Below are 27945 nucleotides of genomic sequence, written 5' to 3'. Positions count from 1 at the left end.
ACCAGGAGAGGGAAGGGCCTGGCAGTCAAGTGGGATATGCATCACTTCAGGGGGAAAACCATCAGCAACTCATGAGAAGCAGGCTGCAAGAGATCCCTGCCTGCCCACCTGGGATGCTGGTGAGCAGTGTGAGCCAGCAGCCACCCCTGCTCATCCCCCACTCTCAGGGCTACTAACTGCCACCTCTCAGTGTCCCCTGCTCCACTGGGGTCATGCCTTGGCCCTTCAGCCTCAAAAAGGTTTGGGCAGAAGTGTCTGGGATGGGACACGGGGTGAGGGAGCATCCAGCAATGCAGCACAAGTGGGATGTTCATATCTGCATCTCCAGCTCATAAACAACTTTCTTGCTGACTGTAAAGAGTCCAGAAGGACAGGAAATAAAATTCTTAACTTTTAAGGAATCTGAAACAAGGAGAATCTGGGATGCCAGTTGTCTGACTTAGCCAGGAGAGAACAGGAAGAAGCCCCTCCTGAAGCAATGGAATTCCAGGGTCCATTTGGTCTCTGGTGAATACTGAGACATGGCTGTGTCCTCCTCAGCTTACAACACCTGCCTGGCTGCCACATTCCCTTTTTCAACAAAGTATCAGGTGGGGTTCCAGACAGAACTGGGACTGATTTTCCCACTGCAACCTAAGAAACACCATCAGCACCCAAAAAGAACCTGTACAGATTTCTCTGTGTGTACCTGTGCAGCTTTGTGCCTGCAGCAAACCTATTTTGTTTTGGAGAGCCTTGGATTCTCCTTCCATGGGGACTAGACAGCGGCCAAAGCACTGACAGACCACTAAGTCTAAGACAAATTCAGAAATGAAATGTGAATCTCTCAAGTCCTGGCAATGCACCTTCACCATCCTTACTGCACAGCAGAATGACTTCCCAAGCTTTGGGTCAATCTGGAGCTGCCACAGCCCCGTGTGGGAGCACACACTTCCCTGCATCCCAGAATAGAAAGCAGCTGGGGTCACATCTGAACATTGCAATGAGAAGATGAAAGACTTCCAAACACTCCTCTTTTTCCACTGAGACTTTTATGGGTTCTTCTCCCTGCTCTCACTTCACATACAGCTCCTTCAGCTGCTGATTTTCCACAGGTGCTGAACTTCCAGATGCTCCTGGAGGCTCTTCCATCTCTAAATTTTTTCTATTTAAATATCAGAAGCATATGGTTTATATTAGCTATAAAAGGGTGTGGATGTGTGTGGGGGGAATCTGATCCTGATATCCAGAAGGCTTCCAGGACCTCTGAGCACCCAGGCATCGGTGCCTGGCCCAGAGGAGCAGAGCCAGCTCTGCCTGCAAACATCACCTGAGGGCTGTGATCGAGTTTCCAGCTCACCTACATCACACCAGGTCCTGCAGTGCTAGTGAGGAGGCTTATACCAGCTCAGGAGATACCCAGGACTGCTGTGTCCTTTCTAGAACAGCTGCCACCCCCTGAATAGGAAGAAGGCCAAATCTTCAGGACAAGAGAAGTGCCAGGATCTAACCAGGAGCTTACAGAGGGCTTCCATCACCCCAGTACCACTAACAAAAAATGTCTGTGCATGAGCTGGGTTAGCACAGCTGAATAAAGATCCCACACAACAGGAGCCCAGCTTCTCTTGGGAGAGAAAAGGATCCCAGGGGAAACCTGCTGATGTGTCCTTCACCCCAGCTGCCACAGTATCAGGAGGAGCTCACAGGTCTGGGCACTGATATCCCTGGAATTAGTTTTGACTAACTCTCTCCAGGTCCCATTTGAAACGGGTTCAAGAGTAGCACAGGCTGCTCTTGGAAGGAAGCACAGGGATGCAGGATGCAGGCAGGGAGCCTTTCAGCTGAGAATGTGGGAAGGAAGGGAAATACTGATGGGGCTGATATCCACAGTTACGTTTCACAATACAGCCCTACCTGCTCTCAGCAGGGAGGGGAGGAAGCAAGGAAAGGAGCAAGAAGCTCAGTTCATTAAGCTTCTCTCTCACCTGAGGAGCTGGGACACCTTCAGCAAGGAGGGTGGACTCATGGGACCAAAGGACACTTGTTTCCATCCATTTAGCTCCCCACACCTGAGGTATGTTTGAACAGTCACTTCAAAAACAACCCCTGAGGAAAGCAGGCTGGATGAAGAGGAACCTCTACTTGTTTTCATTTCTCTGTCTTTAAGCCAATTAAGGAATTTCTTTTTAAGTGAGGGTCTGTGTCTGCCTCAAAGAGCCTGTGCTCCCCAGAGAACAGAGAGAAGTGAAGTGGCCATCTGGAGCCAGCACTGCAGGGATTTGTGCTTCTCTACAAAAAAAGAAACCCTGCTCCAAAGCCCCAGAATCTCTGTTTTCTAACACACCTCTGCAGCAGGTGCCTCTCCCCTTTGCACCTCAGTTTTCTCATGGTACATCACACAAAAAGCAAGTGGTGTTGACATCAGGCAGAGTTCTCCTTGTGTCTTTCAACACTTGCCCAGTGTTTGAAGAATCCAGTGTGGAAAATGCCTTTGAAGCTTCACATCCAGCCAAGAGGCCAAGACAAAGGCATGGTCTGCACTTTATCCTGGTCTCGTATTCACAGAACCACAGAATGGGTTGGAAGGGACCCCTAAATCCATCTCATTTCATGGGACACCTTCCACTATTCCTGCTCCAAGCCTCATCCAACCTGGTCTTGGGCATTTCCAGGGATGGGGCAGTCACAGCTTCTCAGGGCAACCTCTGCCAGGGTCTCACCATCCTCCCAGGGAAGAATTCCTTCCTGACATCAGGCTGGTCAAGCTCAAACGTGATGGAAGGGGGCTGCAAACACAGGCAGAGCACAGCCAAAGACACAGAACCCACAGCTGGAAAATGTTTGCTGGAACAGCTCCTGGTGTGGGACTGTGCAGACAGATCCCTTGCATGGACTAAATGACCAAATTTTTCCTTTCACACACCACTCAGAGCTATTTTCCATCACACCTCCCACGGAGGATACACACATTCTGCATCAGGTAACAGAAGCACCTGCATGTGCAGTGTAGTTTGGAGGGACAGGTCCATTTGCTCAGAGGAACACCCCCTTGTATTGTCTTCAAGAACAGGGAACAACTTTAGGGTCACAAACCTGAACAAGAACATTTGGATCTTATGCTGGTAGCCCTCCTATTCCATATTTGAGGCTGTTTCACACCACTTCCCAACACACCTGATGTTTGAACTGAAAGCTGGGGTGGGAGAAGAATTTTCCTGTTTCCCAGGACTAGAGAGATGTGGGATTAAGGCTATGGGCCTACAGCTGCAAAGAACCAGGAAAACCTGATGGGACTGTAAACTCAGGACTCACCCACATCCCCTTACTCCCACTGCAACTTCCCTCACATGGGGAGGGTGCAAGAGGAGATTTACTGGTGGCTGCCAAGCCAAATTGCTGCTCAGCTGAAGATTTATGCTGCAATTTGTAGTGCTGTTAAAATAGAATTGGAAGAGCGGTGGGGGAAGAGAAAGAGCAAATGAAAGAGAGGGGAGGGGAAATGGATCAGGAGCAACAGCACAGCTCCAAAGCTATTTGCTCCATCTCTCACATCTCCATTGAACCAATCACTCTGCATTTCCAGCTGCTCTGCTCCAGCCTTCAGACCCTGCAATGCCAATGCCTGTGCTCACTTTGCAGTGGGACACATGCAGGGTGCAGTTAATAGAAATCTGTCCATCTCCCAGCACCTGAACTGTCAGGCTCAATAAATGCAGCTGGCAGAGAATGGCACAAAAGGGACAGGGCATCTGCAGGTGGTGGCTGCTCACATGACTTCCACACTGCAGCCACCAAGGACAGGAGTAGGGACACCCCCATCCCAAAGGTCACCCACTGCCTTCCCATTCTGGCACTGGTTAAACACCATTCCTACCTGCTGAGGTCAGAGGTGAGCTAAATTATCCCCTGCACCTCCAGGAACTTTTCACACTGGAACTGGAGGAAAAAGGCTGGCAAGTCATGGATCAATATTCCTGCATGGGCTTCCCCTGCTGAGGCCCCCATTGCCCCCTCCCCTGAGAAGGCAAGGAAAGGTCAGAGTGCCCTGCAGCTGCCAGGGAATCCTAGCTCTGCTCTGCACAACTCCAAAAAATCAAAAGTAAAACCTCTATGAACTTCAACAGAACAGCTTTTCTTTGACATCAGGGAAACTCCTCATGCCCTGAGCCAGCCCTCTGTCCTGTGCTGCCAAAACCATGGAGGAATTTCAGAATTACAGCCAAGGACAGTTTGGCCTTTCAGCCCCTGGGCATCCCTGCAGAAAAAAGCCAGGCCAGGCTCATTCCTCATTCCAGAAACCACCCTAGGGCTGGGGTTTCAGTTTACTGAGAGGTCAAACTGTGGATCCAAACTGACGTCCCAGGGACTGGGGAGCTCTCAAGCCCTGCCACTGAAGGTGCCCCAGCCAGCAATGAGAGCAGTTCCCTCGTGCAAGGGAGATGGGAGAGGATGGGATCCTGCACAGGCTGAGTCCCACCCACAGCAATGGCTCTGTTTGTATGTGTACTCCTGACCTATAAAGGTCACTCCTCTTTCTCACGTGCCTGAACCTTAGAGGGGACAATTAGCCACAGTTCCCTAGAGGCTCAATGGGATAAAATACACTGACCTTCCTGTGGTTTGGCTGGGGATGCTTCATCATGCACAGCCTACTTGGCATTTCATTTCCTGCCACTGGCAGCTTCTAGGACAGTCCTGGGCCAACATCCAGTGCCAGTGTGCAGGTGAAAAAGCTCTGGCTGTGCAGAGTGGACCCTGGCCTGTATCCTCTGGCACAGCATCCTGTGTAGGCAGTGACAGAGGTTCCCTCAGCACAAAACCCTTCCATGCACCTCCTGCCCCATCAGCACCAAGTCCATGCTGGCTTGAGGCTATCCCAGGCAGTTGCCACTCACAGATCATCCTCCAGGCTCCAGGAGGACACAGGAGCACTGCAGCACACCAGAAGCCCACCACAGTTCCAATGCCCCATGAAACACAGGCTCCACACAGAAATCCACACTTGGCCTCAGATTCAGTTTGGCATCACTGTGCCCTTTCAAAATGGGGGCTGTTTGGTTTCTCCAGCCTCTTGGAGACAGAGAGGATGATTTGGTGGATTATATGGAAGGGCCAGGAATAGAGAGGAGCAATGCTGTGCTGGGGCAGACTGAGCCACATGACCACCTACAGCACCCCAACCTGCTCCTTCTGCTCATACCCCAAGCTCCAGAGCTACTGCCACCTTAACTGAGCCAGCAACACACCTGGCTGCCTCCTGGAGCAGGCAGAGAGGCTGGAATTACCAGGGAAGCCCCTAGGAGTTATACTGCACCCTGGAGGCCTCCAGGCTGGGTAATTCAGACCATAGCACTGTTTACTGCCCTGTAAAGATGACACACACTTAACTTAGTGTTTTGACAGCTGCAATCTAGAGGATGCTCCTGGCTGGAGCATGTGCCATTAACCCTCACGAGTCCATGTGCCAGAGGGAAGCATCCTGCCAGCACAGCAACCCCAGAAATGCCAGGCTGGGGCTGCTCCAACAGCTCAGTGTCTCTTCCCTGCAGCACAACACTCAGTTTTCTACCAAGGAGAGCAGCTCCTGCTGTTGTTTAAAGCTCCTGAACCTCATCAAGTCTCACACATGCTCACAGCCAGCCCTGGGTAAGCTCAGCACAGATACTCCTCAAGGACACCTAGAAGGACATCACTGCTGACCTGCACAGGACAGAGCAGGAAGGAGCACACGTGCCCTGGGGACTGAAATGCTGCACCAGACACAGGGCCCTGGCAGCTGCTGTGCCCTCCCCACCACACTGCCACCAACAGAACAAGCAGGGCTGCAGTGCCCACAAGACACATTTACTGTAGGAAAACAACCCAGGGGAAACTGGGCACTGGGTGAAGCTTTGCTGCAGATTCTCTAGGGCCTGTGTGAAGTGCTCAATGCCAGTCACTGCACGTGCCACAGGGGCTGCTGGGCAAGACTGCAGCAATGTCACTCATCAGTCCATTCTGTGCCATGAGCTGCAGCCTGAAGCTCCTGCACAACTAAAGTCTTTCCATATTCCAGAAGCACCAAGTGTTTCCATGTTTATCCCTCCCCACAGACAGACACAGCAGCTGTGGGTAAGGCAGCAGGAGAAGCCTCAGCTCCTGGGCAGGGAAGGTACAGCTGGTGGCATGGATCTGATGGAATGTTCCAGTGCTGCATGGGGCAAGTGCCAGCCAACACCAGTGCTCTGAATGAAAGGTGTCCTCTGCTTGGTGTTCCAAGGAAGCAGGGGAAAAAAATACAGTTATACACACACACATCTATCCATCTACCTACCTACAGCTTCACTTTTCCAAGGCAGGGAGATAAAAATCAGATTTTAAGGAAGACAAAAGATCCTGCTTGTGTCTGCCTTCTTCCCATTCCACAGCTGCTGAAGGACAAGAAGTGCAGACACTGTCCTCTCCCACCAAAAGCTGGCATGATCCAGCCTCTCAAAATCCCCTTGTGCTGTAGCCAACCTGCCACGCTCCAAACACCAGAGCCCAGCTCTGTGTAACCACAAGCCCCACTGTGTGATGCACAGGGGGCACTGGGGGCAGCAGGGCTGGAACCTGAGTGTCTGCAGAGCCAGCTGAGCTCTGCACAGCTCTGGGCAAGGCAGGTGAGGCCCCTCCAGCTCCCTGCAAGCTGCTGACTTGGCAGCCTCCAAGCACCTGCAGCCCAAACTCTCCTCACTCCCCCCACAGCCCCAGCTCTCCTGCTGCCAGTCCTGCCACCATCCAGAAGAGCTTCAGGCTGCCTTCACACTCCACTTCCAGCTTCCTTCTGGTCTGGATGTCCTGCTGCAGCCTCAGAAACGCCATCTGTAAGGCAGGAGCAGCTTCCCTCTCCTCGGATCAGCTCTTCCCAGCTCCTCCCAGTGACCTGCACACCTGCCCCTCGCAGGGACTCAGGGATGCCTGGGGCTGCACTGCCTGCCGAGGGTGCTCCTGAGATCCTGCTGCCTTGCCAGGCAGAGTGGGAATGCTGGCAGGGTGAGAAGCACGGGAAGGTGCCCAAGTCAAAGAAAAGCCCAGGGCAGTTTGTTTGAAGAGAGTGCCTGAAAAGGCACAGGCACCTGGGTGGGTTTTGGGTCCCCAGGCAGGAACAGAGAGATGCAGCACAGCTTGGCAAATGCAAATAGCACCCAGGCAGGGCTCCCCTCTCCTCCCTGTGCCCTTCTGCTGGCAGCAGCCCCGTGCTGAGGGTGGTTCCATCCCAGAGAACAAAGGCCTGCAGAGGTTCAGTGAGCACAGCCCCCCTGCACACACAGCACCAGGGACCCAGGCAGCTGTCAGGGACACGGGGGAAGGGGCTGCAGGGAGCTGGGGGCAGCTCTGAGCACCCCCCTTGCTGCTTCTGACTCATCTTAGTCAGACTCCAGCCCAGAGCCACCAGTGTCAAACTGGATTAAGTTACTGGTTGGAGAAATCCAGCACGTGCCTTTCACTGCAACCAGAAGCTGGTAATCTGAGAGGGAAGCAGTGGGCTCTGGAGTGATGCCAGGGAATGCTGGGCAAAGACAGGGAAGGGAGCTCCTTCCTCCCTCCCTCCTCAGGATACTCCTGCCTTCACCCCTCCTCTCACAAGCCCACAACACTGAGATCACTGCAAGCCCATCTCCCTCCAGGACACTTTTAGGTGGATGTGTTTGCAGTTTCCATCCTGCTCCCAAGAGAAGAAATAACCCTCCAAACACACACTTTCCTACATTTTCTCCTTCCTTGCAGCAGCTCAACCAGGTTCCTGAGCTTCCCACTCTTATCACACCCATCCACCAGCTCCTGCCAGAGGACTGAGACCATTTCACAAGTCCAGGCTTCACGTGTGACACCTCTCAGGGGAACAAGTGATTTGCCATGAGACACTAGACCATGTTCCTCCCTATGCAGCCAAAGAAGCAATGCAGAAGGGTTACTCTGGAAAAAAAAAAAAAAAAAAAAAAAAAAAAAAACCAACCTGCTCTGGCTCCTCTTACAGCCCTTAAAAAATTTAAAAAAAAAACCCAGAAGTCACAAGCTACCAATTCCTCCCCCTCCCCAGCCCCAACACACCTGGAAAAATGCCAAGCTCCAAAGGGCTTTCCCAGGCCCTCAACCACATATTCCCACAGCATCACTTGCAAGAGACCAGCTTCCTTCACAGAAAACTGCATCTGCAGCACCTCTTCCCAAAAGAAATGAAGACTGGATCTATGACAGCCAAAGCTGGATGCTAAAATCCTTCATGCAATGCAGCATCCCAAGCAAAACTCCCTAACACCTGCACCTGGAGAAGGACCTGAAAACATGGTCCTGGAGCAAAATGCTCAGCTCCTGCAGACAGGAGCATCCCCAAACCAGGTAAAGGAACTGGATTTTCCCTTCTCCAGGCTGACACTATCAAAGGGACAGCTCTGCTGTGCTCTCCATGCTGTGACAGCAACATCCAGGCAGGAAGGTCAGGCATTGCTGCTCAGACTTGGCCAAGCCTGCTGTGTAAGTTGAGGACGTGCTCCAGCTGCCTCTGCCCTGGATTTGACCTCCTTTGAGGCAGGATGGCTCTTGTGGGACATGGAAATGAGGAAGGTTGGAGGGCACACAGGGAGCAAAGGGAGGGTTTGTTTGGGGATCTATTGAGAACTCTGGTCTCCACTGCTCTGCACCACCCTCCAAGTTATCCACGGCTCCAGAGCTATAAATAGCCCTAATTTAAACATCTAATAGGCTTTGTGACCGCTGGAGCAGGCAGTGTGGAGAGGGATGGGCAGGGCAGGGAGCCTCAGGCAGATGAAACAGCATCCCATGCTGCCAGCTCCTTGGCACTGCAACACCTCCTTGAGCAAGACCCTGCTCCAGAAACTGCAGGCTCTGCCGAGAACTGGTGAGCAAACAGCTACAAACCAAACATTCCCAGCAAACAAGTACCCACAACAACCTGCAGCATCTTTACTGCACCAAATCCCAGCTGAACTCCACAGCAGCTTGCAGAGGGAGCAGAAGGTGCACAAGGATGCATCCACCTCACTGCAGCACCTGGGGAGCACAGGCTTCACCCCTGTGTGATGAGCAGCATGTCCTGGGTATGAGAGCTGACAGTAGAGCCCTCGTGGTTTGCATGAGTGGCTCCTGTTTCCCTCCTCATCCCTCTGTGGATACACAGAGCACGTTTTGGTGATCTCCATCTGTTCCACAGCCACATCTGTCCTTTGCATGGAGGCTTAGGGAGGGGGATGGACCAGCTGGACCCCAGAGCCCCCTTCCAACCCAACCAGTCAGTGACGCTTGAAAGGTGCAAAACAAACTCTGAGCACCCCCAAATCCATGCAGGTTGCTGATAAAACCCAGGGACCTGTGCCTGCTCCACCCCAGGTCTGCTGGGGTACATCTGCACTGCTGAGGCTGCCAGACCTCCCAAGGTCTGAGATCTGATGACAGAAAACAGAAGCAGGCAATTATCAGGTGATTCCCTGCAGTCACCTGATGCTTTACCAAGAGCTTTTTATCCCAGAATCTCATTTCTCTGGGCTCTGGTTTACCCAACAAGAAACACTAGGAGTCATTTAGTTAGGAAAAGCCTTCCAAGTCCATCGAGTCCAACCCTTCCCCCAGCACTGCCAAGACCACCAGTGATCCATGTCCCCAAGTGCCACATCCATAAGGTTTTTAAATCCTTCCAGTGATGGTTATTCCACCACTGCCTGGGCACCAATGCCTGACCACCTTTTCTGTGAAGAATTTTTTCCCCAGCATCCAACCTGAACCTCCCCTGGCACAACTTGAGGCTGTTTTCTCTTATCCTTGTCCTTTGTTCCCCGGGAGCAGAGCCTGACCTCCACCCAGCTGCACCCTCCTGTCAGGGAGTTGTGGAGAGCCAGACGCCCCCTGAGCCTTCCTTTCTCCAGACTAAACACTGTCCTGGTATCCTCCAGACACTTCTCCTAATGTTGCACTCAAAGCTGAAGTGCCACAGGAAGGGGGGATGGAACAGCAGAGAGCCACATTCCTGCTCCACCCAGCTCCCTCCACACTTCCATATGCCAGAGTTCAGTTATTAAAATCTCCACCAGCCTCAGAATAACTCATAGCCCACAGAAGAGAGCTCTGTGATGCTGCCCAGCAGTTCTGACATTTCCTGTATTTAAGCCAAGGGCTCACAAACACCCAGGACACTTAGGCTTGCCCAGAGATTTTCCCCAGAAATAAGTGGTACTTCTGGGGAGCAGGAGGTGGCACAGCAAGTGCCCTCCCACCATCTGCCACAAAAGCAGGTTCCCTCTAAAAGCAGGGAGATTTACATATTTTTATGTAAATTTTTATTTTTAGACATCATAATAATAAAATAAAAGAATAATAAAAGAATGTGTTCCTCCCTCCACAGTCATTGAGACCCAGAGGTATTTCATTCTGCAAAGGCTTTTATAGAAAAATAAAAACCCTTTGCACAGTGCTGTGGGAAAGCCCAGAAAATGAATACCCTCTAGAAGAGCAGGGCATTCAGAGAGCTTCAGCCAAAGCAAGTAGTGAGCACAGACACTTAGGTCAGCTGCACAGACCTTGCAACCCTTCCCCAAAGGCCTCTCCTAAGACTGAAATCCAGCAGTTCTTGGTACTCAACAGGACCCTGTTCATGAATCCTGGGAGTGAGGAATAGGTGAACAGCAACATTGCTTTAAATCTCATCAGGAAACAGTTTAAAGCTCAAATTCCCTTTTAGCCCCTTACAGGGGGGAAGGATGCACCCTGGAGAGGTGCCACCACCCCTTCCAGCAGCAGCAGGAGAAACCACTGCTATCCCACTGCTCCCAAACCATTCCACAGTGGCAGGCACAGCCATGGAGCCGTGTCCTGCTGCCAGCACCAAAACTGTGGCACTGCCCCTTGCTGCTCCCAGCTCCAGGAAGGGTTTGGCACATCAAGAAGTTTGGCCATGATGGATGCCCAGGCTCAGCTGAACCCTCCCACCCAACAGACCAGGCCAAGCACCTTCAAGCACATAAGCAAGACAGAGCCCAAGGGGACTTGTAGCTGAGGCAGAATTTGTCTGGCTGCACACAGCTACCAGGAGTGAATTTAAACCCAACACCTTTGCCCTAAGCAGAGGTTTCTGCAATTAGATCCCTCCAACAAGAACCTAATACCTGGTACCTCCAGTCCTCCAGCAGCTGTGTCCTCCTGGCACACGGGGAAGGGACAGGCTCCTGTTTAAATGCTGACACTCAGAAAGAGACTGCACAGCCTGTCCAGAAAAGATCAGGGACTCAAATCTTTTTGTCACAAGCCTGCTGCTTCTACCACTGAGGCCCTTTCTCTACTCCCTCTTGTCTCCCTGTCATCAGCAGCCAGGAACTTCCACACCATCAGCCTCACCCAGGCAAAAGAAGACAGTGAAGCCTCCTCCCAGGTTTTAAAATCTTGAAAGCCAACCAGCACTGATTTCTCTCCTTATTCCCATCCCACCACAAGGGATGACTCCCCCAGCTCCCAAATCAAGTACAGACCAAAGTCACACGCTAAGTATTTGTGTCCTTGTTTTTCTGCCAAGGAAGGTTTGTGTTCATCCCTGAGACAGCCCAGAGCAGCTTGGCTCTGTGCTGCTCCAGCCAAAGCATTATCAGCTTTGAAGGTGGCTGCAGGCAGGGACAGAAAACCAGCAGGAAAAGCAAAGTCTATCCCAGAACTCCTGCTCAGCCTCAAATTGACTCCCCAGTACTCCACTTCCTTCCTACACTACATGACTCCGGGGACGAAGACATGCACAGGCAGGATACCTACTCTGACTTGTTCTATTGACTTACTTAATTTTTTAAAAGAATATATTTGTTCCTCTCTGGAAACAAATCATCCACTGCTCCTTGGCCCTGCTGCTCCCTGGGAGCAGCCCTTTGATGCCTGGCAGCCTGGCTGATCTCAGCAGGTCTTTGGAACCCACTTCCATAATCAGTGCCTGGAGCGAGTTCTTCCCACGCAACTCGCTGCTCAGTGAATCATGGCTGGTGATTTTCCTGTCTCCAGGAACCACACAGCACTGAGCTGGGATGAGTTCTGCTCTCCCCTGAGCAGGGGAAATGAGGAATTATCACAAAAGCCACCCCTGTCCCCACAGGACACCGGTGTTATCTGCGCCAAGACCGGCAGTTCCTGTTCTTGCCCCGACATCCGCTCCACCACCAAGGCTGGTTCTTCAGGAAATTTATTTCCACACGTCAAGATATCACTTAGTTCCTCAAACTACAGATTTGGAGTCATGAGCAGCTTCAGCTGCCACACACGAAGCTGCAGAGACACTGCCTTTTTTAGTGCCCAGGGCCAGGTGTACGCTGGAAATTCCTAAATTTCAGTTCTGGCAGTGCACAGCCATACCAGGGAATTAATCTGTGAGCTGAGATACCTTCCCAACACCTCAAGGCAACAGAGGGAAAACCAGCACTCCAGAAGGGATAACCCTGCAGGAAGAACCCAGCTCTGTTTGCAGGATCCCTCTAAACCAGAGGGGACAAACCTACACAGCACAGATCACCAACCAGAGCTGTGGACCAGCCACACAGGTTAGCACACACAGCAACAGAACTTGGAAACTGCACAAAATATCTTTTTTTAAAGTACTCAAGTCTATGCTATAAAGACAACAACTTATTGGCTTTACACTGTCCCCAGCTCAACAAGAAGACCCAAGCCAGAGCCAGAAAGGAGCAAAGCCTGACATTGCTGGGAGCCTCCAGAGTCATGCACCAGAGCCCAGGAAGCAGATCCCGACCTCGCAGCAGCAGGAAGGCAGGAAAACGAGGACTGCACCACTGATACTGCACCAACATCACACAAACACCTCCAGGGGAAAGCCAGGACAGCTCAGGGACACTCAGAGCAAGCAGCTATTCCTAAATGACCAGCAGCTCCAAACAGACTCAAGCAGGTATGGACACCCATCCAGGCTGGAGTCCATACAAAGCAGGCTTTAGGCAAAGGCTCAAACGTTATCAGCACAAAACAGGGCAGCCTCTATAGCCAAGCCCCCAGGCAGAGGGGTTTGGGATGCTTTTTGATAAATCTCTCAACCTGTCAGAGACTGAATGCAGGACACCAGCCCTCCAAAAACAAGAGAAACTCCTCACCGCAAGTGGCTGATGCAGAAGGGGCAGAGGCAACAGCTCAGAGACATCTGAGGTGCTGATTTCATCGAGGTGGGATAGGAACTGAGGGCTGAAAACACCAATTTGTTTTTAAGAGTAATTCTGTTTTGGTGTGTTTCATCCCTGTGGAGCTGTTACTCAAAAGCATTTCACTGCTTTTGCATGCAAACAGCTTCTCTGGTTCTTCCGAGTTCAGAAACTCCCAACCTGGAGACACAATCCTCCACCTGTGATGCTACAGTGTGGTTGGGAGGCCAGAAAGAAAAGGAGCCACGAGAACATGGCAAACAAGGAACTGAGATCCCATTCCCAGGCAGCCACCTTGACAATTTAGGTGAGTGAGGCAGAGCTGGGATGAGTCCTGCAGCCCATTCTGCAGGAGACATCAGCCACCCTGTGTAAAGCGAGGGGTTGGCATCACTCAAACCGGTGGGAATTTGACTCTGGCATCCCGAGGAACTGAAGAAGGATGCAAAGCAAGCGGTGTCCGCAAGGCAGCGCTGGGCTGAAGCTGAGGTGAGCAGTGAGCAGGCTCCTTCCCCTCCTCCTTACCTTCGCAGCCGGTGCTGGAAGTGCTGGTGCTGCCGCGTTATAAGGGCGCTCTCCCACACGGGGCCGCCGGGGCTGCTCCTATACCAGCCCACGGCCGGGTGCCCCGCGTAGGGCGAGCTAGCGAAGCCATGGTCCGACTCCGTCTCTGCGGCCAGCGATGAGGCAGAGCTCCCCATGCTTCCCCCCTGCCCAGGCCACGCTGACTCGGCCTACGTTAGGTCCAGGCCAGTGGCATGGGCAGCTCGGGCGGAACGGGCGAGGCGCTGCGGCATGGGCTGCTGCAGAGATCCCAGCACGCTGGACAAAGGAAGGTCGGTTCTGATCAGAGTCAGGAAAAAAACAACAAACAAACATAGAGAAAGGGGAAAAAAAGGAAAGAAAAAGAGAGAAAGATAAGGTATGATTTCAGCAACAACCCTGCAGTTTTAAAGCCTAGCAATGCATGCTCTGCTCAGGGTCCCCATTCCAGAGCTCACTGTGTCACTGAAGAGATGGGGAGTGTGGGGGCTCTAGAAGAGGCCCCCCCAGGTTAAGCACCAGGAGTTCCTTGGCACAGGGAAGCACTAACTGATGGAGGGAAGCACAGCACAGCCCAGCACAAAGCCCTTCACACACGGGAAAGAAGCAGAAAATGGGACAAGCCAGGCCTAAGCCAGCAGCCCTGGGCACCACACACACCAGGTTAGTCTGGGCTCTGACTGGCACACCAGTTTCAGGTACTCAGCTACAAGGACTGGATAGCTTAGGTGCTTACTTGTAAAATAAAATATCCTTTTTTTCCTGTTTCCCACTAACACCCCAGGAGGACTGGAACAATGGACTGGGGATCTGCACAAGTATTTTCTGTGACTATTTACTTTCAGCTCAAGGCAAGTTTTAGCTGATCCTGAGCACGACCCTACCCACAGAAGCAGGTCTGGGGCTTTGCTCCTCCTTTTCTCCCTCTTGCTTTCCTACTTTTCAGAATTTATTCTTCAAGCACCCTCACAATTAAACTCCAGAAACACTTCATGTCCTCTGTATTAAAAGAAGTTTAAACACACACACGTCTCTCCTTCAAGTGAAAAGGCAGGACAATTTGGATGCATGTCAGGAGCAATGGATTAAGGTAACATTTAACAGAGCAAGCAAGAAGAAACAAGGAAGATAGAAAAATTAGCACAGCTGAGCTTATTCAATTACCCACCAGGATTTAAGGAGATGAATGAAACACAGAAAGACCTTTGCGAAGAAACTACTTTTGCCATAAAAAGGCTGAGATGAGGAGTCCTAAAATACAGCTTTTCAATCCCAGGATTGATCTAAGGGATCAAGAAAGGCCTTGATAGATAATAGACTCTCAAAAGCAGCAGCTCAAGGAGCAGGTGCAATTTTGCTACAAGCTCAATACCAGAATGCGCCTGCATTAGGTCATTAACTGGAGAATGCTAACTGCTCTGTCACAGCCTCTGTAGCCTGCAAAGCCTGGATGAACCAAAGAAATCTGAAAAAAGCCCAAGAACACAGTTTTCCCTGCCTCCTCCTTGTTTTAATTGGGCTGCCTCACTGCTGTACATCAGCACCACATCCCCACTACCCAAGAGCAAGGTTTCACTTTTTCAAGCAGTTTTCAAGCAGCTGATTTGTAACAATTCTGATTTTCTGCCTAAATGAAAGGCACAGGATGTGAGGGGAAGAACACTTCCAAGTGTCATCAACTCAGTCTATCTGGAGACACCAGACATCCCACACCTGTGGTGTCTCTGACTCTTCCACCCCATCTCAGGGGCCCTACGTGCTCCAGCAGCAAAGGCACAGGGGACGCAGGTCTGACACCTACAAGAAGAACAAACTGTCTCTTACCTCAGAACTTGGGTTCTATCAGGATGAAGTAGATAAGTAAAGGCAAGCTGGGTAGAACAGCCCCTCATTGCAGGCTGAGCCAAACAGAGGAAGGATGCCCAGGCATCAGTAGCCTTTTCCCCCCTTGAGGTGGGTCAAACTGCCACATAAAGCAATTCCACAGCCTGGTTCAAGACCAATTCCTCAAGCTGGTAAAGCAGAACCCTTTGCTTCCTCCTGCTGCCCATGGAAAGGCCAGTTTTAGCTCATGCCAAGAGGAGCCAGACACGCCTGCCGCCCGCATCGCTGCTGCTCCCCCAGCTCCACTCCAGGGAGCCACAACAGGCAGCTCCACTCTGCAGGGAGGGGAAAGGCTGGGAGCCCTGCTTTAACACCTGCAGCAAAACCCCACAGTGGGTGGAGCTGGGAGAGGAAGGGAGCTATAAATAGGTGGAGGATAACCTAGCTAAGTCGGAGTGATCTCCGAGACTGTCTGGTCTAACTGGGCTGCTCGGCTGTGAGTGCTGCGTGAAATCGGATTTCTCCAGGCAAAGCAGTAAATCCTTCTCCTCAGGGTCACCCTCATGCCAGGTGAGAGCAGCCAATGAATGATACTGAAGGGGGAGCGTTGACCAAAGGTGGGGAGAGGGAGAACCAGTCTGAGAACAGGAGTGGGCAGCAGTGTCACAGCCCAATGCAAAGCACGGACGTGCTCACCATGCTGAGCCCCAAAATGCCTCTGGCCAACACTAGGCAAATGAGGAGCCTCCAAGAAGTCATGGTGAGAATGGAAACTGCACCCCAGCAAGGGAAGGGGTCAATTAAAGAAGAAGAAAGTCTCTCAGCCTTATTTTTGAGGAATTTCTGCCACTAGGCAGGGAGATGCCCAGGAGATGATCTGCAGGCACCTGGCTGAACAGGGGAGTTCACTTCAGTCACCAAAAGGGAGCAAACTGCCAAGAGTTCCTCTGTCTTGGCAGGAGAGAGCAGGAATTTTCCTCTAATTAATAAAGCACTACTTCCACCTACCTAATCTGGAGAGGAAGCAACACTGTGAACAGATTGAAGTGTCTTTATAAGGGTGGATCTCACTCATGGAAATTAGCAGTTAAGCACCTTAGCAAGATGCTGAGTTTGGATTTTGGTTTTCTGCCCCTTGCAGCTGCAATAATTACCAGGTTTGAACTGATGTGTGCAACTGCTCCCAAAATATCGTTTCCAAAATAAAACCAGGTTTGATCTCACCCCCCCTCAAGCCACTCACAGCTGCTTACCCTGATCTGTGCTATGTGATGCAGACCCTTCCTCAAATTCTCCACCAGACCCTTGGTAGCTGGCATGCAGGGAGTGCAGGACAGCAAAGCTGTCCCATGGAGCTCCTAATGCTGCCAGGACAGCAAAGCAGCTGCCTGGATGCTTCCATATAACCTTATTACTCCACACCAGTGAGCAGGGCTGACCCTTTGGGCCCCAGCTCTCGTGTCACAGGAAGGGTGGGGATCTACTCAACCCCCTTTCCTTCCCTCCAGTTTTAAAGTTAAGTTTTGGCTCTGAAGAGGGAAAAAAAAAAGGAACTAGCCCATGTGCTTCAGTGCATCTAGGAAGTTGCAGGATCAACTTTTCCTAGCATCAACCCCAAGCTCTGCCCTTTGGCATGCAGCAGGAAGAAGAGACAGGTCCCTGGAGCTGCTGCAGCCACTGAGGAAACCAGTGAGGCAGACTCACCCCAGCTGATCCCACATGCAGCAGCCCCTCTTTGTGCTGGATACCCCCACACTCCTTTTCCTAGTAATTTACTGATCCATGTGGCATGAGCCAGCTTTGCTCCAGCTTGAATTTTCCAGCCTCTGTTGGTTCTCAATTTTGGAAATTCAGGGGCAAGACTTTGCCACTTCATTAATTCCTCCAGTCCCCCAGCCTATAAATCAAGTCAATTCTGAGCCACTCCCTTGCTCCAGGGAAGATCCAGGAATGAAAATACCATCAGACATACTGAACTCCAGACAGCTCTGGTCTGAGGGCCAGCAGCTGGCCCAGGAGAAGGCTCCTGAGGGAAATACAGCCCTCAAAGCTGTGCCCAGAGGAAGCTGGAGACTTTCTTCTAAGATTGAAGCTGAAGTACCAGCCCTTCTTCTCCCTCTGCTGTGTGAGCTCCCCTGCCTGGGGGCTGACTAAGATCCACATGTCCTGAGTTAGAATGGACTCATAAGCATCATGAGTTCAACTCCTGGCCCTGCACCAGGACTCCTCAACAATGCCACCCCATGCCTGAGAGTATTGTCCAAACACCCTGGAGCTCTGGCAGCCATGACCATTCCCTGGGGAGCCAGATGTGCTGGGACCTGGGACCACATCACCAGCAAAGGAGGAGCTCTCTGCCTTCAGTCCCATGTAAGCTCTGCTGGCAGGGAGAAACCAGGGCTCCTGAAGAGCTCTCATTGTGAAGTGCCCACACACAGCCCTGGAGGAGCAGCCTCCTCTCTGGGGACTGCAGGATGTGACTCACACCCTTGAACACCAAGGAGCTCAGGGGCAGCTGCAGGAGCTGGGGCTGTGTGGGGGCATTGAGCTGGGGGAGAGCACTTCAGACATCCTGAAGGAATGGACAACCCTTGACCCCCCACCAATCCTGCCTCTGTGCACAGCAGATCTCACATGCTCAGGGAGGGCAGGGTAAGCAGGGAATGCTGTGCAGGGCTGGGAAGGTGCACAGCACCTGGCACGTGGCAGCTCAAGGCTGTAAAGTCCCAGAGCAGGCTGGGATAGCTAAGAATGCAGAGGAGAGTGTCCGATGGTGTGATGCTAGCCAAGGAAGAGAAAGGAGCTCAAGCATTTGTGTGATCTAGCCAGCTCCCAGCAGCAGGCAGGGTGGCAGGACCCAAGGAAATGCAAAACCAGGCATTAAGATCATGGCTGGAATTCACCAGGTTGAGATTGCTTGTGAGAAAAGAAATAACCCCAGGAGAGGAAGGGAAAAATCCTCTTTTTTTCCACAAGGCAGCAGGGGAGGAGCAGGCAAGCAACAAGACACCCACCTCAGGCAGACACAGCACTGAAATCCAAGCTGCAAACACCAACCCAAGGAGAGCTCCACGGCTCAAGTGCAGCAGGAGCAAGCGAGCTGGAACACTCTGTGCTGAGCACACAGAGTGTCCTGAGCAGGTGGCCTGCACACAGCTGGGGACAAGACAAAGTTTTGCTGCTCCTTCTGCCTGCCCTCACCTGCCAAGCCAGCCCAAGTGCTGCAGTCTTGGCAGGAAATGAAGGTGTCAGCAATTCCTTGCAAAGCTTCTAGCAGGGAGGGCTGGGAAGGCACCTCCAAGGACAGACTGAGGCAGGGGTATAACTGCAGGGATGGGACAGTGGTTGGCACATTCAGCTGGGATGGGGGAAGCTTTTCCAGCCCTTGTGCTCCACCACAGAGCTCCCAGGGTTCTGTGGCTCAGAAAGCTCTGACTTACCTGCCAGGGCCAAGGAGTCCTCAGGTGTGCAAGGCACAAGGATGACAGCAGTGTGCAAGCACTGCACATGGGAGGACATAGAAAAAGGAGCAAAGGATGAAACTCACCCACCCAAATGTTTGTTCTGGGGCAGAGGGCTGAGGGAAGAGAGTCAGATATTCTGGTCTTGCAGGAAACTGAGAGGACAGGAAGCTTTAAGTGAGCTGTTTTCCAGGTCTTGGTGAGAAACAGACCAGTACACCACTTGCAGAGATATCACTAGCTGAAGTGCACTGTCTGGAAGCAGATTTCCAGATGGGTTATTAACGAGGTAACAAGATAATTGACCCTGGAGTCCTAGACCAGCACAGAGCACGATCTCACACTCCATGTTACAAAGTCCAGAACAGCAGCCCATGTCTCTGGCCAAAGACACCAACATGCAATGGCAAGCTTGAGGGTCTTTACCTTCTTTCAGCTGCCTTGAAACTGGTTCTGGCCCAATTTTAGCCCAGAAGAAACTCGTACACAGAGCTGAATTGGGCTAAGCTGCATTTAATGCCCAGCTTTGTAAATATACAGGCAGAGGAAGAGGTGTCCGAAGCCTGAAGTGAAAGACTGATAGGAAAAACAGATGTATTGCAGAGCCAGCTTACAAAACAACTACCACCAAAGTCTGAACAAAGTTTCCTCTTCTCCCCTGCACTGGACACTGTAAACCAGTGACAGATAATCCAGGGAGCTACAGGAAATCTATCCCGGTCACTTTGAAAGAGGGGATTACACAGATCTGAAAGGGCAATCAGCATCTTAATCACAAGCTGGAGGGAGAAAAAAAGGAGAAGCAGGAAGGTTTTTTTCAAAATAAGGGTTAACTTCAAACCTCATCTCCACTGACAACTGCAAAGCAGCACCTGAAAGAGCATGAAAATGGCAACAAGGGCACTGCTGCAGAAGGGTCTGAGTAAACACACATTTAAGAAAACCCACAGAATGAAATCCCTACCACCCCAGTGCTCTATTAAGTTAATTAGCACTGCTCCAGTGGAGTGCAATGAGCCTGTGTGTCCCGCAGTTCCTGGCCAATTGTGGGTGACTCTGGAGCGTCACCACAGCGTGGGTGGGCTGGCAGGGCCCTCTGAGCACCAGCAGCAAGGAAATGCCACTGAGAGACTCACAGGGGATGGAGAGAAACAACACAAGCACAGCATCCAATCCTGAGAAGCTTTACCAGCAGATCTCATTTCCAGATCTTTTCCTCCCCGTGTTTATAATCCTTGCAGCAGAGTTCTGTCATCCTACTCAGCTCACAGGCTGCCCCAGCTACAAAAGATGTCAGGCTGAAAAATCACCCCGACAGACTGCCTGCTGAGACCAGTTGCATTATAAAAACAGGAAGCTCTTGCCTGCCTGCTCCCAATATGCTGTGGATTTAATGGGAAGCAGCATAAGCAGGGATGCTTTGCAAGAAGAGCACACACATGGGACTCTTGCCAGGAAAAATGCATCTTGAGTAACACATGTGCTCTTAGTTTCCTCTTTTTTCAGAAAGGTTTAACTACACTCTGAGCTACCCAGCAGCAATAAACCACTTTTTTTCCCCTCTTTCTCACTTATAGCAGAGTGTTGCTTGGTAAACAGCAGATCTTCCTGTCTGAGGCTGTGCCAGCCTGTGCTGAACAGAACTGTTGTTATTGCACATTCACAGCTAGAGATAAACATGAATAAGAGCCACGAGTAAGAGCCAGGCACTGGCTCTTCAATACACTGCTTTATCAGGTTCACCTTGATTCAAATGTTTCTGACATCTCTCCCTCCTGAAGGGGCAAGATGGCACAAGCAGCAAGGACAAACATTAAAAAAGAAGACAGAAATGACAGCAGCACAAAAAGCGCTCTTCTGTATTTGCTAAAATTCACAAACTGTGCAGCTCACAGCTCCACCTGCACTTGAAACACTCAAAAGCACAACAAGGAAACAAATGGGTCCAGCCAAACCAAGCTGCCCAAATGGGAAAACAAAACAGCCTTCAGCACATTTCTCAGGACAAATCTCCATCCAGAGCCACAACTGCTGCAGGACATAAAGGTTACAGAGAACCAGGGAAGGAAAAAAATGTGCAAGTCATCATCTCATCTGCAAGCTGACACTCTGCAGTGACACAGGCACAACAAAACAACCCAGGAAAAGTGGACACTGGAAGTGTGAGGAGGGTTTCTAACCTTTCCAAGAGATCTCTGGACCAGCTGCTCCAGAAGCACTGGGGAAAAAAAGCACAGTGTGAATTCCAACAACTGTTTCCAGGACAAGTTCATGGCCTGCATGAGCTGACTGACCATCTTCAGCAGCTTGGAACTGGACTTGATGACCCATGAAGTTCCTTCCTCCCAATCACTCAGCAACCCAAATTCACAGAGGCCCAGACACAGCACAAACACGAGGCCATTCCCAAAAGGACAGCAGGGATTGTATCTTCAGATCATGCTAAGCTGACAGATAAGCAGATGAAGGGCTGGCTACTGCAGAAGGGAGGGGAAGAGAATTGCAGCAAGAAACAGTCTCACAGCCAGTGAAAACTCAGGCCACAGACTCGGAAAGCAAAGTCTCAGAGACAGGAGGTGGAGATGCTCCCTGAGCACACTGGCCTCAGACACTCCAGTCACAGCTTTCATTCTAACACAGATTAGACAGACAGTAAATATGTCATTTGCCCAAGACACAGTTGCATCCCTTCCTAGAGACAGCTCCAGTGCCCACTGCAGTGCCCTGCCCAAGCCACACAGGCAGCAGCACCTGGCTGTCTCCTGCCATTTTAATGCAATTTGGCTTTCCCGGGCTTTCATCAGGCACCATGTCCCAATTTCCAACCAACTGGCCTAGATTTAAGCCAACACATCTCTGGCTGTGCCTCAGGCAAGCACAGAGGTGGGAGAAGCCTGTCAGACAATGGTGCCATTTGGCATTTCCATCACAAACAACCAAGAGATAAAACAGAATTGCTGAGAACTGCACAAGAGGCTCAGGCCTTTCCCAGGAGCACAGGAAACAGGGAAAGAACAGGGAGGTGGGACAGACTCAGGGGGCAGAGAGGAAGTTCGTTGTCTAGAATCACAGAATCACACAATGGTTTGGTTCAGAGGGAACCTTAAAGCCCATCTCCTACCAACCCCTGCCACCTTCCACTAAACCAAGCTGCTCCCAGTTACATCCAACCTGGCCTTAAACACTTCCAGGGATGGGGCAGCCACAGTTTCTCTGAGCAACAAGGAAGCACAGCTCACCACAATCACTTAATGCAAAAGCACTGCATTACTGCTTACCCCTCTCCACCTCCAGATGACACCTAAAAACACATCAATCCTTCTGCACACTGATGTGGCAGCCATGCCATTGCTTCTGTTAGGAGATTATACTGTATTGAAATTGTAGGTGTGGAATAACATCTGGTACGAGGAAGTGATACAAATAAAACAGTGCCTGACACCACCACCACCCTTCCCTCTCCTCACCAGAGTAGTTTTACTGGCTCATTGTCTCCATCACAAGTGGCTCCTCTTCAGCTACACCAGTACAGCTGGAATTGTAGGATGTGTTCAATTACACACACCTTAAGCAATATTTTCTGGGAACAGTCATTTGAACAAACACAATGGTCATATGAGGAAAAGGCTGTACTCTGAGAGGGCTGAAACACAACACAGATGGTTTGAGTAATGGTGGAGCAAAGCCAGCCAGCCACACGAGGTACCTCCAGCACAGGGAGGGAGCTGAGCTTTAACCAAGGGCTGCTGGCTGCATCCTGAACCAAAAATGCAGATGGAGAGGAGATCATGTTACTGGAGTCACTCCCACGTGCCTTGCAAGACACATCCAGCTGCCTGAGCCTTGTGTGGTGCTGCAGACCCCCAGGCTCCCCTCCAGCAGCCTCTGCTTGCTAAGACATGGCAAGGTCAGGCAACAGGAACAAGGGCAGCAGCTTCTGGAAGACATTCCAAGGCTGCATCAAAACAGATCCAAGAGCAGGAACACCACCTTATCCTTCTCATCCATGAGAACAAGCTGTGGTGGAGACCTGACCAACACCTGCCTGGTGACAGTCACCACTCAAACTCCAGAATGCTCATGGCCTGGCCCAGCTTCACTGACCAAAGCTAGGAGAGGTTCCTGCAGATCTTCTGCTGTGGCTGGACCCCAACAACACAAACACATCCAGCCAGACCAGATGGGCCAATGCACAGCATGTGCTAGTGTCCATCTGATTCATCCAAAGCTCCAACCTGGATGAGGCCATGTCAACCTGGATCATTTCAATCCAAGGACAGCACCATCAAATGCTGCAAATGTATCCTGATGGTCCAAGCTCACACTGGCCTCCCACCACCTTGTCCTGCCTCCACAGCACAGGCTGAGAGCAGCACATAAGGCACAACACAGTCACCTCTCTGTCCCAGGGGGCTGGGAACTGCCACAGCTCTGTGGTTACTGCAGGCAAAGCTAAGCAGAGTTTCTTCATTTATTGCCCTGTCCTTGCACTGCCACAAACACACCCTGGAACAGCCATGCAGTTTCCACTGCTTAAGATTGCGAGGTGCTGGAAGACCCCACAGTTTCTCTTCCTCTCTCAGTTTCTTTTTCACCATGAGAAAACCAGAGGATGTTGGTATCCCCATCCATTTAAGCACGTAGCCTGCACACAGACAGCATGGAAACACTCAGAGAAGGAATTCAAACAAGGAAGAAAGACAAGAAAGAGAGGCACGAGAGACACGAAGCAGGGTAACTGTGCTCACAAGCCAGAGGTGAGAAGTCTCCTTCCTTCCAGCCCCTCCCAGCCCAGCCTAGCATCATCTGAGTCAGAAAAGCCTCTCACCCAACACAATTCCTGCTTGGCAGGTCCAGTGCCAGTCAGTCAGTGTAGGGTCAGCCTGGTGTCCCTGGTCCCGAGCGGCCGCTGCTGGCACCCGCTGAGTGGAGCATGCTAGAAGGTCCCTGCACTGAGCACTGGGAGCACACCAAGCCTGGAAGGAGCTGTCCCAAGCTGCTGGACAGAGAGTGAAAAAAGACACGTAAGAATAAATGACTGCTGAGACTCCAGGCCCATCAGCATGGCATCAGCAGAGACAACCAACCTCACATTTTTGGTCCCTCAAGCAATATCCCCTTGAACTCCAGCATGCAGAGGGCTCTGTGCTTCCCACAACATCCAGCTGCAGCTTGGTCCCTCCTGGAGACAGCTTTTGGGTCAGCTCAGGCTCTTCACTCGTGCTCTCAGAACCTTTGGCTGTGACTTTATAGCTCTGTGCCCATCACTGGTCCCAGTCCCTGCTGGCGGCCGCTACTCAGCATCCTGGTGTGAGCTGTCATCAGAGCAGGGAAAGGCACACCTCAGGAGCACAGCAGGATGGAGCACAGCAGGATGGTGTGAGGAGGACTCTGGACAGCTCTTGACAATTAGCAACAGGGCAGGATCTCCCGAGGGCCGGACGGGAACGCAGCGACGGCTGGCGGGGCACGCTGCCTGAATGTTCAAATACAGAAACAGATGTTAATTACTCTGCATAGCCAGGACATCATTAGCAGCTACATCTCCTGGAGATTCTGAAGTACAAATTTCTCTGATTATGCCAAACATGCCCATCCCACCCCCAGAAGCCATGACGTTCGAGTAGTTGCCTCGGCAAACCTCCCTCCTCCGAGATATTTCCCCTCTCTCCTTCTTACTCTCTGCTCTCAAAACAACCTGTTTTAATGAAATTCCTGCTTTGGGAAAGTGTTGTCTCCTTTGGGACAGGCCTTTAGCAGATGGAGGCAACAAGAACCCTCATCCATAAGTGTCTGGCTCTCCAGCACACTCTTACTTCCTCTATTTAGGTTGGGGAGGGAGGACAAAAATAAGGATTCAGCTGGCACCATGTGATCAGTGAGCCTCTTTAGCAGCATGGCAGAGCAAGAGAACCCATTCTACCCCCTCACCTTGCCCACCATCCCCACAGCCACACCATCAGATGCAGTGTGATACCTCTGGGGTAGGTGATGGTACACTCACAAAGAGCTTTTCTCTTCCAGCACTCCCCACCACTGATAATTCCAGGCAATGGGACAAACACTTGGACAGGTGCTGCTAACAGAACCAGAGCAGCAGAGAGAGGGTGTACAGAATGGGCAAGGGGCACCACTCAGGGACCAGTAATGAGTAAATAAATAAGGGTCTGATTCAGGAACCCTTCAGGTTGAAAAGGACCACTCTAATCCTTTTAGCCCAAGAACTGGGCAGCTACACTGGGAATTCCAGGCACACAGCACCTCCACAGCACCTCCAAGGCACTCACTGAGCTGCTCCAGCACTGGAAAGGAGGGAGATTCAGGAGAGAGAAGGAGGGAGTGAGACCAACACCAGCAGACAGCACTTCCCAAGTGCCACATCACATCATTATCCTTGCACATACCATGGGATATGAAGGGAAAGCAATCAGCACCCAGCAGCTCAGCACAGACCTGCTGGGCTGGGCTGGAATTCCAAGGAGTTCCCAAGCTCTGCCTGCTGGCCAGAGTCTGCAGGAAGCAGAATGACAAGGGGCAAGGTGGAGAGCAAGACCTTGATCACATCAGTGCAGCCTCTGTGGATTGTGGATGGCCAAAGGAGAGGACAGAGCTCAGCACACAGGGACCCTGGTGCTGTGCTCCCACTTCCACGGAGCAGCACAAACACAGGGGATTTGCTACCAGCAAAGTTGTCCATGAGTAACCTTCTCTGCAAATGTTTTTGTTACAGGAGCAGAAGGACACAAGTTGGGAAGCTGCCTGTGATAGTCTCAGTAAACTCAAATCACCTGGGCTGGGAGTGGGAAGAAGATGCTGAAGGGGAAACTCTGGCGCTGATACCTGAAAAGGCTGACCTGGAACAGAGATCTGGCAGAGCAAAAGGAATAAAATAGGAATTTATTGAAAGGATACACCTTGGCCAGTGCAAGAGCCTAGCTTGGGCTACACCCAAGCCAAATCCAAGATGGATTTAGGTCATGAGTTTTACACTTTTATAAATTTTGATCTTGGGGTCAATTGTCCAACCACAGCCCCAGGTTATGGAGCCTCAACCCCTGGCTTGCCCCCTTCCTTTTGACATTGTTTATGCCTTTTGGGTAATGGGTGTCCTTGATTCTCTAGCTGGGAAGGGATTGTTTTGTCTAACTACCCTGTGAAGAGAACTTATCAATATCTAATATGAAGTTCCAGGGTTACACACTAACCAGAGAATCTGAAAAATATAAAAGCTAAAACCCAAGACATCATTGCCACTGGAAGCATCACATTAGAAATGCATCTGGGCAGCATCACTGGAGGGAACAACAGCTTTTTGTAAGGTCTTGGTATCTATTTCACCAAATTGAGAATGCACTGATAACCTTGAGGTTTGGCAAGGGCTGCTCACACCAGGGCAGGGGCAGGACACCAGCTCAGTGCCCCGACACAGTGTCACTGTCACTGTCCCTGATGCTGAGCCTGCTCAAGCCCACAGCATTTCCTACAAACGGGGCTGCACTGCAGGAAGAGAAAAGCTCTTTCTTTTTTTATGAACACTCATTAGAGTTTACACTGTTGGCAAAGTGTGGAGGCACGCATTTGTGGAGGAACAGAGATATGGTTCCAACACTGGTTTTAATGTGCAAGCCTAAAGACTCGGCTTCAGTTTTTAGAAATCAAACTTGATCATCTCAAGCTGGCAAAAATAGCCCCATGTTCCCTTGAGTTATTTTCTTTTCAAATAGGCAGGGTACAGCACAATAGGAAATATCAGCAGTTATGTATTCAACCTCCAGAAACCCAACGGGCCAATTCCAGCAACCCACGGCAGCTTTCCAATCTCCCTGATCTATTTGCTGGAGTTAGTCTGAAAAGCAGGCTGCCCCCGAGCCATTCAGCAAACTCCACGTCCCGCTAATTACATCAATATAAATGTATTATCTTGGCTGTCAAACATGGGCTGCCTCAACAGGACAAGGCTCTGCCATGGAAATGCAGGAAAACAATTGCTCTTTCTGCTGGTGACACATTTCTCTGGATCCTATTTCCTTGCCAGGGCTCCCCCTTCTCCCTTCTGCCCAGGCACCAGGGCACCAGTGTTGTTTTCTTCCAGAGCAAGAGGAAACTGCACACAAAAACCCTCCTCATCTTTTAAGGAACTGAACACAAATTAATTTTGGGAGCACCACTGGCATTTCCTATCAGCCAACCTGAGAGCTGCCAGCACATGGGGAAGGGAGCTGTGAGGGCAAGAGTTAAATGTTTCTTGTGAGCAGGCAGCAGCTCTTCTGCCTCTCTTGGCTTCCTCAGCTGCCACTGCTAAATGTAAGGCAAGTGTCAACACTCCAAACAGCAAATGTGACAGAAATTCGGAGCAGCCTGCTCCTCCCTGCTCAGCCTGGTGACTGTGGCCTGGAGCCTCCAGGAGCAACTAGCGAGGCTGAGGCAAACACAGGCAGATGCAGAGGCTGCCAGGGAGCAGGGAGGCAGCTCCAGAGAGTGGGATTATGACGGAAAATGAGGAGGAAGCCACTGACTCACCTGTCCCACCCGCGTAAGCAGCTTTCCCACCGAAGGCTGCGTGAGTGTGACCTTGCTCAGAGACCCAAGTTCCAGCAAATCAAGGGCTCACAAGGTTCCCCCCACTCTGGGCACAGGGAGAGAGCCATTGTGGCAGGACACTGGGCTTTCCAAATCTGTCTCCACTGACTGCAGGCAGCCACAGTCACTCACTTCAGCTTCCCTCTGCTTCCTAAAACCCTCACTTGGAGGAATGCCACAGGGTCTGCTCCTTCCCAGACCCCCCTGCTCACAGGAAGGATCAGAACAAAGCCAGAAAAAACCAAGCCTGGATTCAGATGAAGTGGGAAGATGGGAGGAAAACAGCATTTCTCCATCTAGGAGAAGATGATGTTTCCACCAGCGGGGATCAACACGACCATGGACACACGGTACAGGCTGAGCCTCTCTCTAGATCTCACATGCAACCAGTGCAAACTTGGAAA

At 51.2% G+C, this 27945-nt stretch overlaps 1 protein-coding gene across 8 annotated transcripts in view; it reads right to left on the bottom strand.

Moving 5' to 3' along the window:
- Window positions 1-27945, bottom strand: part of CAPN15 (calpain 15) — a 55431-nt gene that overhangs the window by 25338 nt on the left and 2148 nt on the right. For 3 of the 8 annotated variants that reach the window (XM_056503363.1, XM_056503359.1, XM_056503368.1), the window contains exons 2-4: window positions 24049-24437; window positions 23790-23960; window positions 13659-13976 (exon numbers count right to left, since the gene is read on the bottom strand). In XM_056503363.1, the coding sequence (XP_056359338.1) occupies window positions 13659-13834 (176 nt within the window). In that variant the 5' untranslated portion in view covers window positions 13835-13976; window positions 23790-23960; window positions 24049-24437. Of the gene's footprint in view, window positions 1-13658; window positions 13977-21141; window positions 21180-23789; window positions 23961-24048; window positions 24438-27945 lie in introns of all 8 variants that reach the window. The other 5 variants (XM_056503361.1, XM_056503365.1, XM_056503360.1 and 2 more) reach the window with 4 other exon arrangements.

This window comes from Oenanthe melanoleuca, chromosome 14 (assembly GCF_029582105.1).
Source record: "Oenanthe melanoleuca isolate GR-GAL-2019-014 chromosome 14, OMel1.0, whole genome shotgun sequence".
In the NCBI taxonomy this organism is placed as follows: domain Eukaryota; kingdom Metazoa; phylum Chordata; class Aves; order Passeriformes; family Muscicapidae; genus Oenanthe; species Oenanthe melanoleuca.
Note: the sequence above shows the minus strand (reverse complement) of the source record. Positions and strands in the feature narration are given on the sequence as shown.